The sequence below is a fragment of the Mus pahari genome, chromosome 4, assembly GCF_900095145.1.
Source record: "Mus pahari chromosome 4, PAHARI_EIJ_v1.1, whole genome shotgun sequence".
Classification (NCBI taxonomy): Eukaryota; Metazoa; Chordata; class Mammalia; order Rodentia; family Muridae; genus Mus; species Mus pahari.
This window is the reverse complement of record NC_034593.1, coordinates 97,894,144-97,906,822: the sequence shown is the minus strand read 5'-3', so window position 1 is coordinate 97,906,822 and position 12,679 is coordinate 97,894,144. Positions and strand designations below refer to the sequence as shown.

Here is a 12,679-nt window from a genome sequence, read left to right as displayed (position 1 = left end):
CCCCGGCTGTCCTGGAACTCACTCTGTAGACCAGGCTGGCCTCGAACTCAGAAATCCGCCTGCCTCTGCCTCCCAAGTGCTGGGATTAAAGGCGTGGGCCACCACTACCCAGCTTAACATGCTTTTCTTGATTAACACTAGCCATTGAATGCTTGGGATTATATCAGAAGAGGAACAGCTCTGACTGCCAGACACTATGGCATATGCCCATGATCCCCACCCTCAGGAGGCTGGTGACTTTAAGGCCAGTCTGAGCTGGTCACAGAGAGACCATGTGTTAAGAGGGAGCAGGGAGAAATGAAAAGGAGGCGGCCAGAGGGAGAGGGTCCACACTGACAAATTCTGGGAATGAGGATGGCCTAGAGCTGCTACCCTTCACACCAGTGACACCTAAAAACAAAGCACAGAGTCAGGGGAGACAACCAAGGGTCAATTCTCTTCAGACACTCACTTTACCCTGCTAAGACTTTATGCTAAATTATTACTAAGTATAAAGGACAAACTTGGAAATATATGCAAAAACTTCTACCTTGTGATTAGTTACTTCCCTTATTAGCCTTCTACAGTCAAAGCACAGATAGCCAAGGATTTGCTTATGGGTTTTTGTTGTTTTATTAAAAAAACAAAAAACACAGCATTCCTAACCTGTATTTGTCACCTGGTACAAATCATTGCTTACTAGATGAGAACAATTTTATAAGCCTGGCAGAAAAGGCAGCTGCCAGGATATCCTTTTTCTATGACCACTTCCCTCTGTGATGGTCCCACAGAGAGTTAATCAGGGGATGCAGTACATGCTTTATGTAAGGTAAGCCTAGAAGAAGAGGCTGTAGGCTCTACTAACCAGAGCTTGCTTTAAGTTGCAATGGCTGGAGAGCTAAATCCTAAGTCCTGAGGTGTCTTAGCAGGGGAGCGGACCCAAAGCTCTCAAGAGTCATGTCTAACATCGGCGCAGACGTTGCGATACAGCCTTGGCAGCTCTGAAACCACTAAACAAGGCCTGCATGCTTCACAAGGAAAAGCAGAGAAGATGCTGATTTTACCTGTGTCTCCACTCTGGCTTTATCAATTAAAGTCTTAGCATCTGCAATTAGCCCACTCATGGCACAACCTGCAATATAAAAGCAAGAGTGACCAATCAGCCAAACCCTCTGGAATTTTTCATTCACATCCACTAAGTAAATACTCTCCTTTCTCTACTCCTGGTCCGCTCTGCTGTGGACATAGATGTCCACCGATGGATTCATCAGGATGATAGTAAACCCTCTAACACTGTGAACAAGCCAGAAGAAAAGGTCAGACATCTGGTCAGTGTAGAGAAAGTAACTAATACTCATGACCACTGGACCCAGACAAAATTCTTTCCTCCATCACATCCTTACTGAGTACACACTGTGCACCACCACAAATAAAACCATCAGTTCCTGGAAGACATGTACCATGCCTCCCGCTCTATATCCACGGAGTCTAGTACAATCTTCTCCCTGTTGAATGAAGTGATACTGACCTACCTCCAAAAGACAGTTGTCCTGAGATACGGCAGACAACATTCCAACTGTAAGATCTGTTTCTCCAGCTATGAAAGGGAATACTAAGCTCCCAGTTACCAAAGCATTTAGCTCTTATGGCCTTTGAGCAATTAATTACTTTGCAAATGTTGTAGTAACTGGGTTGAGTAGGTAAGATAAGCAAATTTGGATAGCCAATTGCAACATAAAGCTGTAACTGTAAAAGTATGTATCTTTTAATGTTACATTGTCAAGGGCCAAAGAAGAAACTTATACTAAAGACAAGAGAAAAGGCAGAGAGGGCCAGGAGGAGATCAATCGAGTCTCTCACACAGAACATGCTGGTCTAGTCAAAAGTTCGTATGACTCCTTGAACACTCTGAACCTTATACACTCTAAAACACAGCCATCACAGGAACTAGCCAAAGATCCAACCTTTATGTATTTAAATATAATATTTGCTAAAGATCTGGTTATAGTTCAGTGGTAGAGTGCTTGCCTAGCTTGTGAGAGTATCCTGGGTTGAATCCCAAGCACTACAAAAGGTAAAATAAATGAAAAATCTTTCTGGTAGTAGGTTAAGCCTCAGTTGAGTCCTGAGGCTGCCTTCCACTGCCTAAATTTATGTACTGACCTCCTGCCTTGAACAGAATACCAAATCAAAAGATAACCCATTAACTGTGTGAACCTCCCTTGGATCACAGATTAATTAACCCACATCAGACCCTATAATAGCTTCCACTTATTACTTACCTATATGAGCATCAATCTCTACAATCTTCTCAATGCTGCTAGGCTCCATTAGTGGGGAAGTGATTCTCTTCTCCACAGCTAGACACACACCCTCTGATGTCTGGATGCCAATGGCCGTAGAACCAAGCTAAAATGAAACAAAACAAAACAAAACCATGCTGTGGTTACCACATACAGCTTAAAGAAATCCTTGCACACCTTCATAAGCAGAAACTCAGTTATCCATACCTAGGATGCAGGAAGAACAGAAAGCACCTAATAACCACCACACTGTTCCCTTGAATAGCAAAAGCATTTACAGAATCCCGTACGTGTGCTTACCTCGAATGAGCAAGGTTTGGTCCCCAGCCAAAAATGGGGTAATCCAATAAGGTCAGAACACATCTGAAAAATTATGTTAACACTAGCACTGGGAGGAAGAATTCTAAAGTTCTAATCATAGGTTTTTGTTTGTTTTCTTCTGGAACTGGCGGCTTTTACCTCTGCCATCTATATGAAGTCTGTCCAATAGTTATGCTCCCCAAACCCATGTCACCCAGGAAAAGAAAAGAGGAAAGGGGTAGGAACAGAATGGATGACTATCCTCAGTAACCACAAGGAAACACTAACTTAACCCAAAGTCACTAGCAGTCCAGTGTAGTAAAGTCACCATTTCACCTCCGTGTCACCTACACACCTCAGCATTATGAACTCAACTATCTGCAGAAAGAAGAGTCCTGATAGCTCCATAGAGAAAATGGTGTCTACCACACAATAAACAAGTGCTCCTGTTACACGCCCCCACCACCCAATCTATTCCTTGTGAAATGGTCTCATCATTTAACTCTGGCCAGGCTGAAATTCTCTGTGTAGACTAGGTTTGTTTCTGCCTCCTAAGGCATGAGCCACACTTAGCAATTTTGTCTCATCTTTAGTCTCTTGCTCTGAATGTATCTTTTATTGATACACTGAGGGAAAAACTGTGATTTTTACTGTATTTCTCTTAAGAACTGATGCTCTCTGTATTGCCTTTAATTAAAAACCAAATGAGCTTTTCACAATCTTTCACAATGCTATCTTTCACCCCCAACTTTATTACTCACTACTAACTAACCCCTTAGGTACAACTCAACACAACTGTTCAAAGTATTACATTACGAGCAGCAACACTACCACCTTTCCTGAAGCTGTCTCCTGTGGAATGTACTCTCCTTCCGCCTCTCCAAATGTATCCTCTAGTCATAAACTCTTCTAAGACCATGCTTTATCCCCTGGATTCCCGCTACATCTACTTATTTCTACACAACGATGACCCACCAACTGTGAACACTGATTAAACCTGATATTGCTTTTTTGTTTGTTTAAAAAAAAGACCCACATAGAATCCCATACATCTTTTTAAAAGTTTTAATTCACTTTTATGTATGTGTTACTTAGCGTGTATGTTCTCTTGTATGAAGATACCTGCAGGGGCCAGAAGGTGTCAGATCCTGAGGCCTAGAGTTACAGGGGTTGTGAGCCAACCAACATGAGTTCTGGGAACTGAACTCTGGAAGAGCAGCAACTCTTAACCACCAAGCCACATCTCTAGCCCCTCCAGGAATCCACATAAAAAAGCATGCTGAACCTGTCTTTAGACTGAATGTGCTCAAAATAGTTCTGATTTTTTTTTAATTTATTTTATGTATATGAACACTGTTATCTGCATGCACACCTGCATGTCAGAAGAGGGCATCAGAACCCATTACAGATGGCTGTAAGTGGTTGCTGAGAATTGAACTCAGGACCTCTGGAAGAGTAGTCACTGCTCTTAACTGCCGAGCCATCTCTCCAGCCCCAGTCAAAATACATGACATGAAGCACCTTAAAGGAGGAAGACATGGTGGCAGGAAAGGGCAGTTTCTGGTCACACTGCGCACATCATCAGGAAGGACAACGCGTGCTAGTGCTCTGCAAGCTTTGTCTTTTTATCAAGCACAAGAGCAAAGCCCAGCTGCTGCTGCCCTCAGTGAGCAGGCCTCCCCACCCGTTCACAGGAGGTTTTCCTCCTCAGTGATTCTAGGCCTATTAGTTAACGAGTACATCATGTTTTATGCATATATATTACTCTCAAGTGCTCACCATGAATGAACAGTTCTACTAACACAACTACTGATTTAACAAAAATTGCTATGTGTAAGCTATTTGAGAGGTTACATTAACTATTTCCAACCCTGTAGGCAACTGTGGGTAGGCAGAGAACAGATATGCAGAAAAATCTATTTATTCCATAATGAAAAGTGTGTAGATGATGCCTAACAGATGATGCCTGTGTTCTCAATATAAGGTGATAAAGGAATTGAGAATGGGGCTGGAGAGATGGCTCAGCAGGTCAGAGAACCTGCTGTTACTGCAGAGGACCTGGGCTCAGTTGGCAGCATCCAAATGCTGGGTGGAACATAACCATACATAATCAGCACTCCAAGGGTTACAGTGTCCCCTTCTTGCCTTTGAAGGCACACTACACATGTGGTACAAATGTAAGTGAGGAAAAACACCCATACTCATAAAAAAAAAAAAAAAAATTAATCTTAAAAAAAAAATGAAGTTTACAGTGCTGCCTCAGGAAAGTTGAAATTAGATGGTATAGCCTATGGGACTCTTTTTATTACATAATTTATAGAAACATCTTAATCTTTGATTCTAAAACTACATATGTGAATGTCCTAAAAATTAAAAAAAAAAAAAAAAGAAAAGAAAAAAGAGAGAGAAAGAAAGAAAGAAAGAAGGAAAGAAAGGAAGAAAGAAGAAATCTAAAACTATTGTCCAGAAAATTAAACCTAAAACTTCCATGTTCTCTAACTGCCATACTTTTTAAAATTTGGGCATAGATTGGACGCAGGGCTTCTCTTCTGCTACGCAAACACTACTACTGGGCTGCATCTGCAGCTACCCACTTGACATTGTTTACTGAGGGTCCTGAATCCCCAACTGAACAAGACAGAAACAATTCACATCTACATTTAATTAACTAAAGCAACTCTCAAATAGGGACTCTTTCCCAATACTAACATTCAACAAAGCCTGCAGACATTTTGCTTGTATGGAAGGGTAAATGCTCCTGTCATCTGATGGGCAGTGGCCCACATCAGAAGGTCCACGGTTCAATCATGTACAAAACCTGCTTTCACAACACAAAAACACTTTCAGTGAACAAGATCATCAACCAACCAGATCTCCCAGAACTCCCAGGGACTAAGCCATCAACAAAGGAGTACACATGGCTCCAGCTGCATATGTAGCAGAGGATGGCCTTGTCATGCATCAACGGGAGAGGTCTTGGTCCTATGAAGGCTCGATAGATGCCCCAGTGTAGGGGAACTGAGGGCGAGATGGGAGTGGGTGGGTGGAGGAACATCTTCATAGAAGCAGGGAGAGGGAGGATGGGATAGAGGGTTTCAGGGGGTGGGGGGGTCCTGGAAAGGGGATAACATTTGAAATGTAAATAAAGAAAATATCCAAAAAAGCCAAAACAAAAAACAAAACAAAACAAAAAACACTGTCAGTCTACTTAATCTGGATTCCAATTTTCCAAAATTCCAAAAATTCCAACTGTTATAAAAACAGTAGTTGGTTAAAGGAATGTGAGAATACTTTCTAAAAGAATGGCTAAGGCCGGGCGTGGTGGCGCACATGCCTTTAANCCCAGCACTCGGGAGGCAGAGGCAGACGGATTTCTGAGTTCGAGGCCAGCCTGGTCTACCAAGTGAGTTCCAGGACAGCCAGGGCTACACAGAGAAACCCTGTCTCGAAAAACAAAAAAAAAAAAGAAGAAGAAGAAGAAGAATGGCTAAAACACTCCTTTTAGCAGTATGTAAGGCTGCTATGAAATTTCCAAAAATATACTACTGGCTACTATACCTTGATAGCCTCAATGGCATATTCCACTTGAAATAATCTTCCTTCAGGAGAAAAAGTATTCACACCCCTGTAATTAAAAAAACAATAAAAACTCTATTAGAAACTGTTAGAAGTATACAGCAAACCTTTCAGTCTTTTGGTGTACCCACTGTTTTCAAGGCCCACAAATCTGCCCAATTCCTAAACCTAACCAAAGTTTTACCAAACTGAACAAATAAAAGCAGGTGACCTGAATCAATTGGGATGAATTCTGAGCCAGCCAACCAATTCCTTTGATAAATGTATACCCCAAAGCTATCAGGCCATTTCCAAGAAAATGGACTTTTTCACCCTTTCCATTATGTGCATTTGATGTTGCTATTTTTTGTAATAGTTAGTGTACGTTTTTCTACCTATTCGTATGAGATAGTATCACTGCAGTAACAGCAGACTGAGATCCAGTTACTAAAGCCTATACAATTATGCCGGGCTACTTTACTAACTACATTAATGCGCCCCTCGTTTACACTAGTGCTGCTGATCCCTGCAAAGAGACACAAGCATAGTGCTAGCTATAGAAGCTTTCGGCACACAATTAAATTTTAAAAGTTTGTGAATAAATTAATACAAATAACTGTAATCCTTAGTTCATGAATTCCAAACTTCACAACAGTATGCATATACTACTGTTTCCAAATTCTGTTTAACCAAAACTTTCTTCAAAAGAAATTGTGTGTGTGTGTGAAAGAGAGAGAGAGAGAGAGAGAGAGATATCAAATAAATTGCTCAAAGTTACTCCTCAGCATAAAAGCATAATCAGTTCAAGAACTCCTACTTAGACCAAGGTTTCAACTATTCTACTTCACTGAGAATTATTCTCACCACCCAGTTCCTCATTCTCTCCTCAACCAACAGACCACTAAAGCCATTTAGAAGGAAGTTCGAGATTCTAAAGCACAGCTGAAAAGTTCACTGAAAGAAAACTGTGCTCGGAAAAATCTGAGATTGAGCTAGGGACCAGTTCAGTTGTAGAGCTCTTGCTCTTGCCCACTATGTATAAGCCCCAGGTCTCACAAACACACACACACATACAGAGACGTGCGTGCATGCACACTAAACCCCACCCACCCTGACACTGAGAACCAGACTCACCACTAGCTTTCAGGAAAAATAAGAAATGGCCCTGCCTTTGTGATAATCTAAGTAAACTGCAGAAAAATGAAAGAGCCCTATAAATGTATGTGACTAAATGCTTTTGCACCCTGACTTGGAAGCATCATCCTAGTAAGCTCTGTCTTCATTCCCCCAAATTTCCTGCTTACTTGGGTTGTTGCATATAAACTAAAACCAATCATTCCAAATTTCTATTTCCAGTTTGACTTTTACCCAGTTAATCTAAATTTGAAACAAGTCCCCCTGAATAGCCCAATTACAACCAACATTCAACATTTTCCAATCTGAAATAGAACCTTTTAAATCTAATCATTCTGTAAAAATCAACTCACCTATACCATTCCCATTGTTTTAAGACACCCCCAGCTTCTCAGTTCCTCCACAATAGAATGTTCTGAATGATGACTCACTCTCCCTACCTTCCCCTTTATCCTACCATATGCTAAGTCATACTAACTCACATCAGCTCCTCCTCCATGGTCACATCACTTCCATCCCTATGTCCTTGTTACCCTTTACCTAACTATTGTAAAAGCCTCCTGACCGGTGCCAACTCGTTCTTCCAATCAATTAATCTTTATAAAAACAACTGTGATGAGGCAACTCCTTAAAGAAAATATTAGAGCCTGACACAGGGCTCATGAGTGTGACTCCAGAACTCACAACACTCAGGCAAAAAGATTGTCCCAAACTCCAGGCCTCGTAGCTCTAGGTCACCCTGGGCTATAGATGATACCTTGACTTTTAAAACAAAAACAAAAACAAAAACAGACCAAAAAAGAGAGCTGGTTAGGAGCACTAGGGGCTCTTCCAGAGGAAACTGCTGCTCTGATTCCCAGCACTGACATCGTGGCTTGGCTAAAACCCACCTGTCACTCCAGCTCTAGGAGATCCAACACCCTCTGGCCTCAAAGGACACCAGGCATGTACATGGTACATGGACACCTCCAAATGATAGAACACAGTGCCTACAGAGTGAGATCCATATTCTAACAGTCTATTGAACCGTCAGTATCTGGCACCACACTGGTTTTTCCATAGCACCTACTCATCCCATAACATGCATCATACATATGTGGTGACCAGCCTGGACTTTTCCAAATGTGTTATGCCTTTTTCCCCACTAGTTCCCCTTTGTTCGTCCTTTATTATCTGTTCGCTCTCGTGGTCTTGGTTTACTAGAAATCCTACTTTCTCTGGACCTATTTCAATTATCAGCTTCGTCTACAGCCATACCACCCTGAACACGCCCAATCTTGTCTGAATTATCAGCTTCTTTTTGAAGTTGTCCTCAACCTCCAACAATGAATGCAACCTCTCATCAGAACATCCAGTGCTGCCTTAGATTCCTCTAGTAACACCAACACATTTCTGTCTCATCTTACAGTTATGGTTGCAAACAGGAGAGTAGGGATCTTGATTCTGCTCATTACTGTAAAACCAGCTCCCTAAACAGCGCTCCCTGAACACAGCCAAAGCTCAAGAATATTAGCTAACTAGAGGCCCGTGCTTTATTTAGTCTTAACAAATACAAAAGAAAAAAAAAAATCCACAGAGCAACAAATTCATATAAATAAATGGGCAAAGCTCAATAAAGCCTTTCGGATGAGGATCACAATTTTCTCAACATGTTATCACCTAAAAATGACTCTCTTCAATACTCTGGAAGCCAAGTGTTAACGACCATTTTACTTGACAACAGTAAATAGTTTTAAAACTTCACCTATAACTTCTGAGTCAGCAAAAGGATTAAAAAAAAAAAAAAAGCCATTCCAGGTGTCACAATTTTGACAGGTTCAATACATACTTGCCAAGAAAAGTAATTTCTCAGGTGGTAACCTGGAACAAAAAATGTCTGCTTTCCCTAACTTTTAAAGGAACCCAGTGGTTTGCAAAACTGCTCAAAACAGAAACTGAAAGTTACAATATCTACAGCATTTATGGCAGTATTAGTTAGCATTTCCGAGACTTGAAAGTTTTTAGGTTGTCTGCTCTTTTAGTAAACACAACCACACAGCTTTGACTTTACAAAACATTTAGCTTTCAACACAACACTAAAATTAACTTGCTTTCAACTCCCCCCCCTCCACACACACACTTTGGTCAAATGGAACCAGCATATTAAAACTCTTCTGAGAACCAACCACTCTACATTCTAGTTCCCACAAAACCAGACTGTAGTCAATCTATCCGAGCATAGCTGAACCTGCCTTCCCTCCTCAAAAAAGATTAAAATGTACAGCACAACACGGATTTTCCTACAAACTCATTCAATAATCTCTGGAAGCTTCTATTCAAGGAAACTCCTTTCACTTTTCTTTTTCTTGAGCAGTCACCCTTAGGTTGAAAAGACGGACGCAAGGCTGGTGTCCCCCTAATCTACTCCAGGTTAATGGTCCCGACCCCTCTCCGCCGCCTGCCCCAAGCAGCCCCAGCCTCTCGCTTCCGCGGGGAGTCAGGATTAGCGGTGACTCAGCGGGACAAGTGCAACGGGTCCGCTGCAGCGTAGCTTGGGGAATCTCGCCGGGCGCCTCGGGAACCAGATTCCCCGGATCCCGCCAGACTTAGGTTCTCCGGGTGCCCCATGACACTGCAGAACCCAGGCCGCGGCGCGGGCCCCAGGCCCGCCCACCCAAATCTCGACCCTACTGCTTCCCGCCGTACGAACCTGTCGTACTCGGACCGAGTGAGGAACATGGCGAGGACAGGAGGAGGCGGCAGTGGCTACGCGGGGTTCCCAAAGGCCACACGACTGAAAGCAGCACCCTAATCAACCACACCGCCACAGCACCAAGGACCCTGCAGCCGTCTGCGCGTGCGCACGCGACCTTTTTAGCCCGCCCTCCCGTGCTTCCCTTCTATTGGCTGATTGATATTCTCGCCGCGACGATTGGGCCGACAAGCTTCCTCACCGGACCTGGGTGAACAAGGAGGGCGGAACTTGAGCGCACTTCCGCTTTCCATCACCCTTGGTTGCTACGGGCGCTGGGACTCGAGGCAACCGGTGAGAGTGAACCTCGTCGAGGAGTGAGCACGCCGCGCTTTGGACCGCAGCAGGACTTGGCCTGATAGTTGGGTTGTCGGGATCGTGACGTATGTCTCGCCAGCTCGCGTAACTGCAGCCGGGGGACACCGATCTCTTACTTCGCGCTCGCCTGCCCGGCTCTTCGCTGTCTGCCCGGCTCGGTGGCAACCGGAACCAGCTTTGCTGAGGACTTTTTGACTTGGGTAGAGAGATGTGTGCGCCTCAGTGCAGTGTGGACCAGCGTGCCCGGCGGTTCTGCCAGCCGGGCTTGTTGAAAAAAGTTTTAAAAGTTGATAGGTTCTGATCTGCAAGAACGTTTTCAATGTCCTGCCTAGGTACAATTATTTTACCAAGTCTTTTCTGGATTCGTACACATCACCACCACCACCACCCTAGCTATCCAAGTTTCATACCAAGACCCGGAGTTCAGGATCCGAGATTATCCAAGTTTCATACCAAGACCCGGAGTTCAGGATCCGAGATTTAGATTACTCACTGCTCTTAAATACCTTCATTTGTGTGTGTGCTTCTTGTTTCCCATTCCTAAGGGTAGAAGAGCAACTTGAGAGTTTTTAAAGAAACATTGTAAATGAATCATATATCAAAGAAAGTTAGGAGGTTAAGAAGTCGTGACTCTCGGCCAGGCGTGGTGGTACACGCCTTTAATCCCAGCACTCCGGAGGCAGAGGAAGGCGGATCTCTAAGTTCGAGGCCAGCCTGGTCTACAAAGTGAGTTTCAGGACAGCCAGGGCTATACAGAGAAACCCTGTCTCGAAAAACCAAAACCAAACAAACAAAAGAAGTCGTGACTCTCAAGGAATGTAACTCGGTGACAGTACTTTCATAGCATGCATGAACCTCTGCCCAGGCTTGGCGGGGGGGTTGGGGTGTGAGGTGGTTAGAGTACAAAGTTTCAGGTAAGATTAATTCCTAGTGGAGATATATGATACACCAGGATGACGAGTTAATATCTTACACGTGAAATTTTTCTAAGAAGGTAGATTTTAATCACTACCAAAAAAGGGCAAATTAACTTAATCATGATATATACCTATATCAAAACATAATTCTGGTGGCTGGAGAGATAGCTTAGCACCTGATTCCCTTCTAGATGCCCAAATTTGGTTCTCAGCATCCTTGTCAGGCTGCTCATAACTACCCTTTATTCTAGGGGATCCTTTTTCTGGTCTCTGCTGGCACCTATATACGTGTCACACATAACACACACACACACACACACACACACACACACACACACACACAAATTTAAAAGTCTTTTTTAAAATACCATTCTGGGTTGGGTATGATAGTTCCTTTAATCCCAGCACTCGGGAGGCAGGGGATCTCTGTGAGTTCAAGACCAGCCTGGTATACCTAGTGGTTCCAGGACAGCCAGAGCTATATAGAGAGACCCTGTCTCAAAAATAATATTTTTAAACATTTTTTTTTTATATTTTAAATGTAAGCAACTACTGTTTGTCAATTATACCTTCATGAAGGAGAAGGCATAAGAGGGAGGAAGAGGCCGTGTAATGAGCCATATTTGTCTGAAAGGGAAAGCTAGTTCTTTGTTTTGCTTTTAGTGAAAGTACTTACTTTTAGCCTACGCTGTCTTGAAACCATGTAGCTTAGGTTGTCCTAGAACTCCAGGCCGTTTTCCTGTCTCAGCCTCCCAAATTCTGGGGTTGTAGGTGGGCAACACCAAATGCAAATCTAGCTGATTGTGGGTTTTAAAAAAAAAAAAGGAAGCTTATTTTCTTTCAACTTCTGAGTTCAGTGAGAGACCTTATCTCAAAAAAATAAAGTGTGAGGTAATCAAGGAGGACACAGATATTCACACACATATTCACATCATTTTTTTTACTATAGTACTTCACAGAATGCCTTGCCTATAATTATTCAATAAATGTCTCCCTCGTGGACAGTTAAGCCAGATGTCCTTCCCAGGAAAGTAAGGATCCAGAAGAAGGCAGGTGGAAAGGTTCTTATTGATGAGTAACAGAAAAGGCAAGGGGCAAGTCTGGACCCTGGGTCCTGAGCCATGGGTCTTCAGGACTGAATATTGTATGGGGTGAATCCAAGGAAGGCCTGGCAAAATAACTTTTGCCATGTAGAAGTTTGGTTTGTATCCTTACTTTCCTATTGGCTAAAACCTACAATCATGAAGACCAGGAATATGATGGTCTAGCGGTAAAAGGCACCTACCGCCGGGCGGTGGTGGCACATGCCTTTAATCCCAGCACTCCGGAGGCAGAGGCAGGTGGATTTCTGAGTTCAAGGCCAGCCTGGTCTACAAAGTGAGTTCCAGGACAGCCAGGGCTACACAGAGAAAGCCTGGTCTCGAAAAAAAAAAAAAAGAAAG

The 12,679-nt window shown here is 43.1% G+C and overlaps 1 protein-coding gene across 1 annotated transcript in view; it reads right to left on the bottom strand.

Moving 5' to 3' along the window:
* Psma5 (proteasome subunit alpha 5) overlaps positions 1-10,337 on the bottom strand; it is a 21,804-nt gene extending 11,467 nt beyond the window's left edge. Inside the window, exons 1-4 of the mRNA XM_021196033.1 lie at positions 9,961-10,337; positions 6,141-6,207; positions 2,262-2,388; positions 1,044-1,111 (exon numbers count right to left, since the gene is read on the bottom strand). Coding sequence (XP_021051692.1) covers positions 1,044-1,111; positions 2,262-2,388; positions 6,141-6,207; positions 9,961-9,989 — 291 coding nt within the window. The 5' untranslated portion in view covers positions 9,990-10,337. The remainder of the gene's footprint in view (positions 1-1,043; positions 1,112-2,261; positions 2,389-6,140; positions 6,208-9,960) is intronic.
* Positions 10,338-12,679: the final 2,342 nt, after the last annotated feature.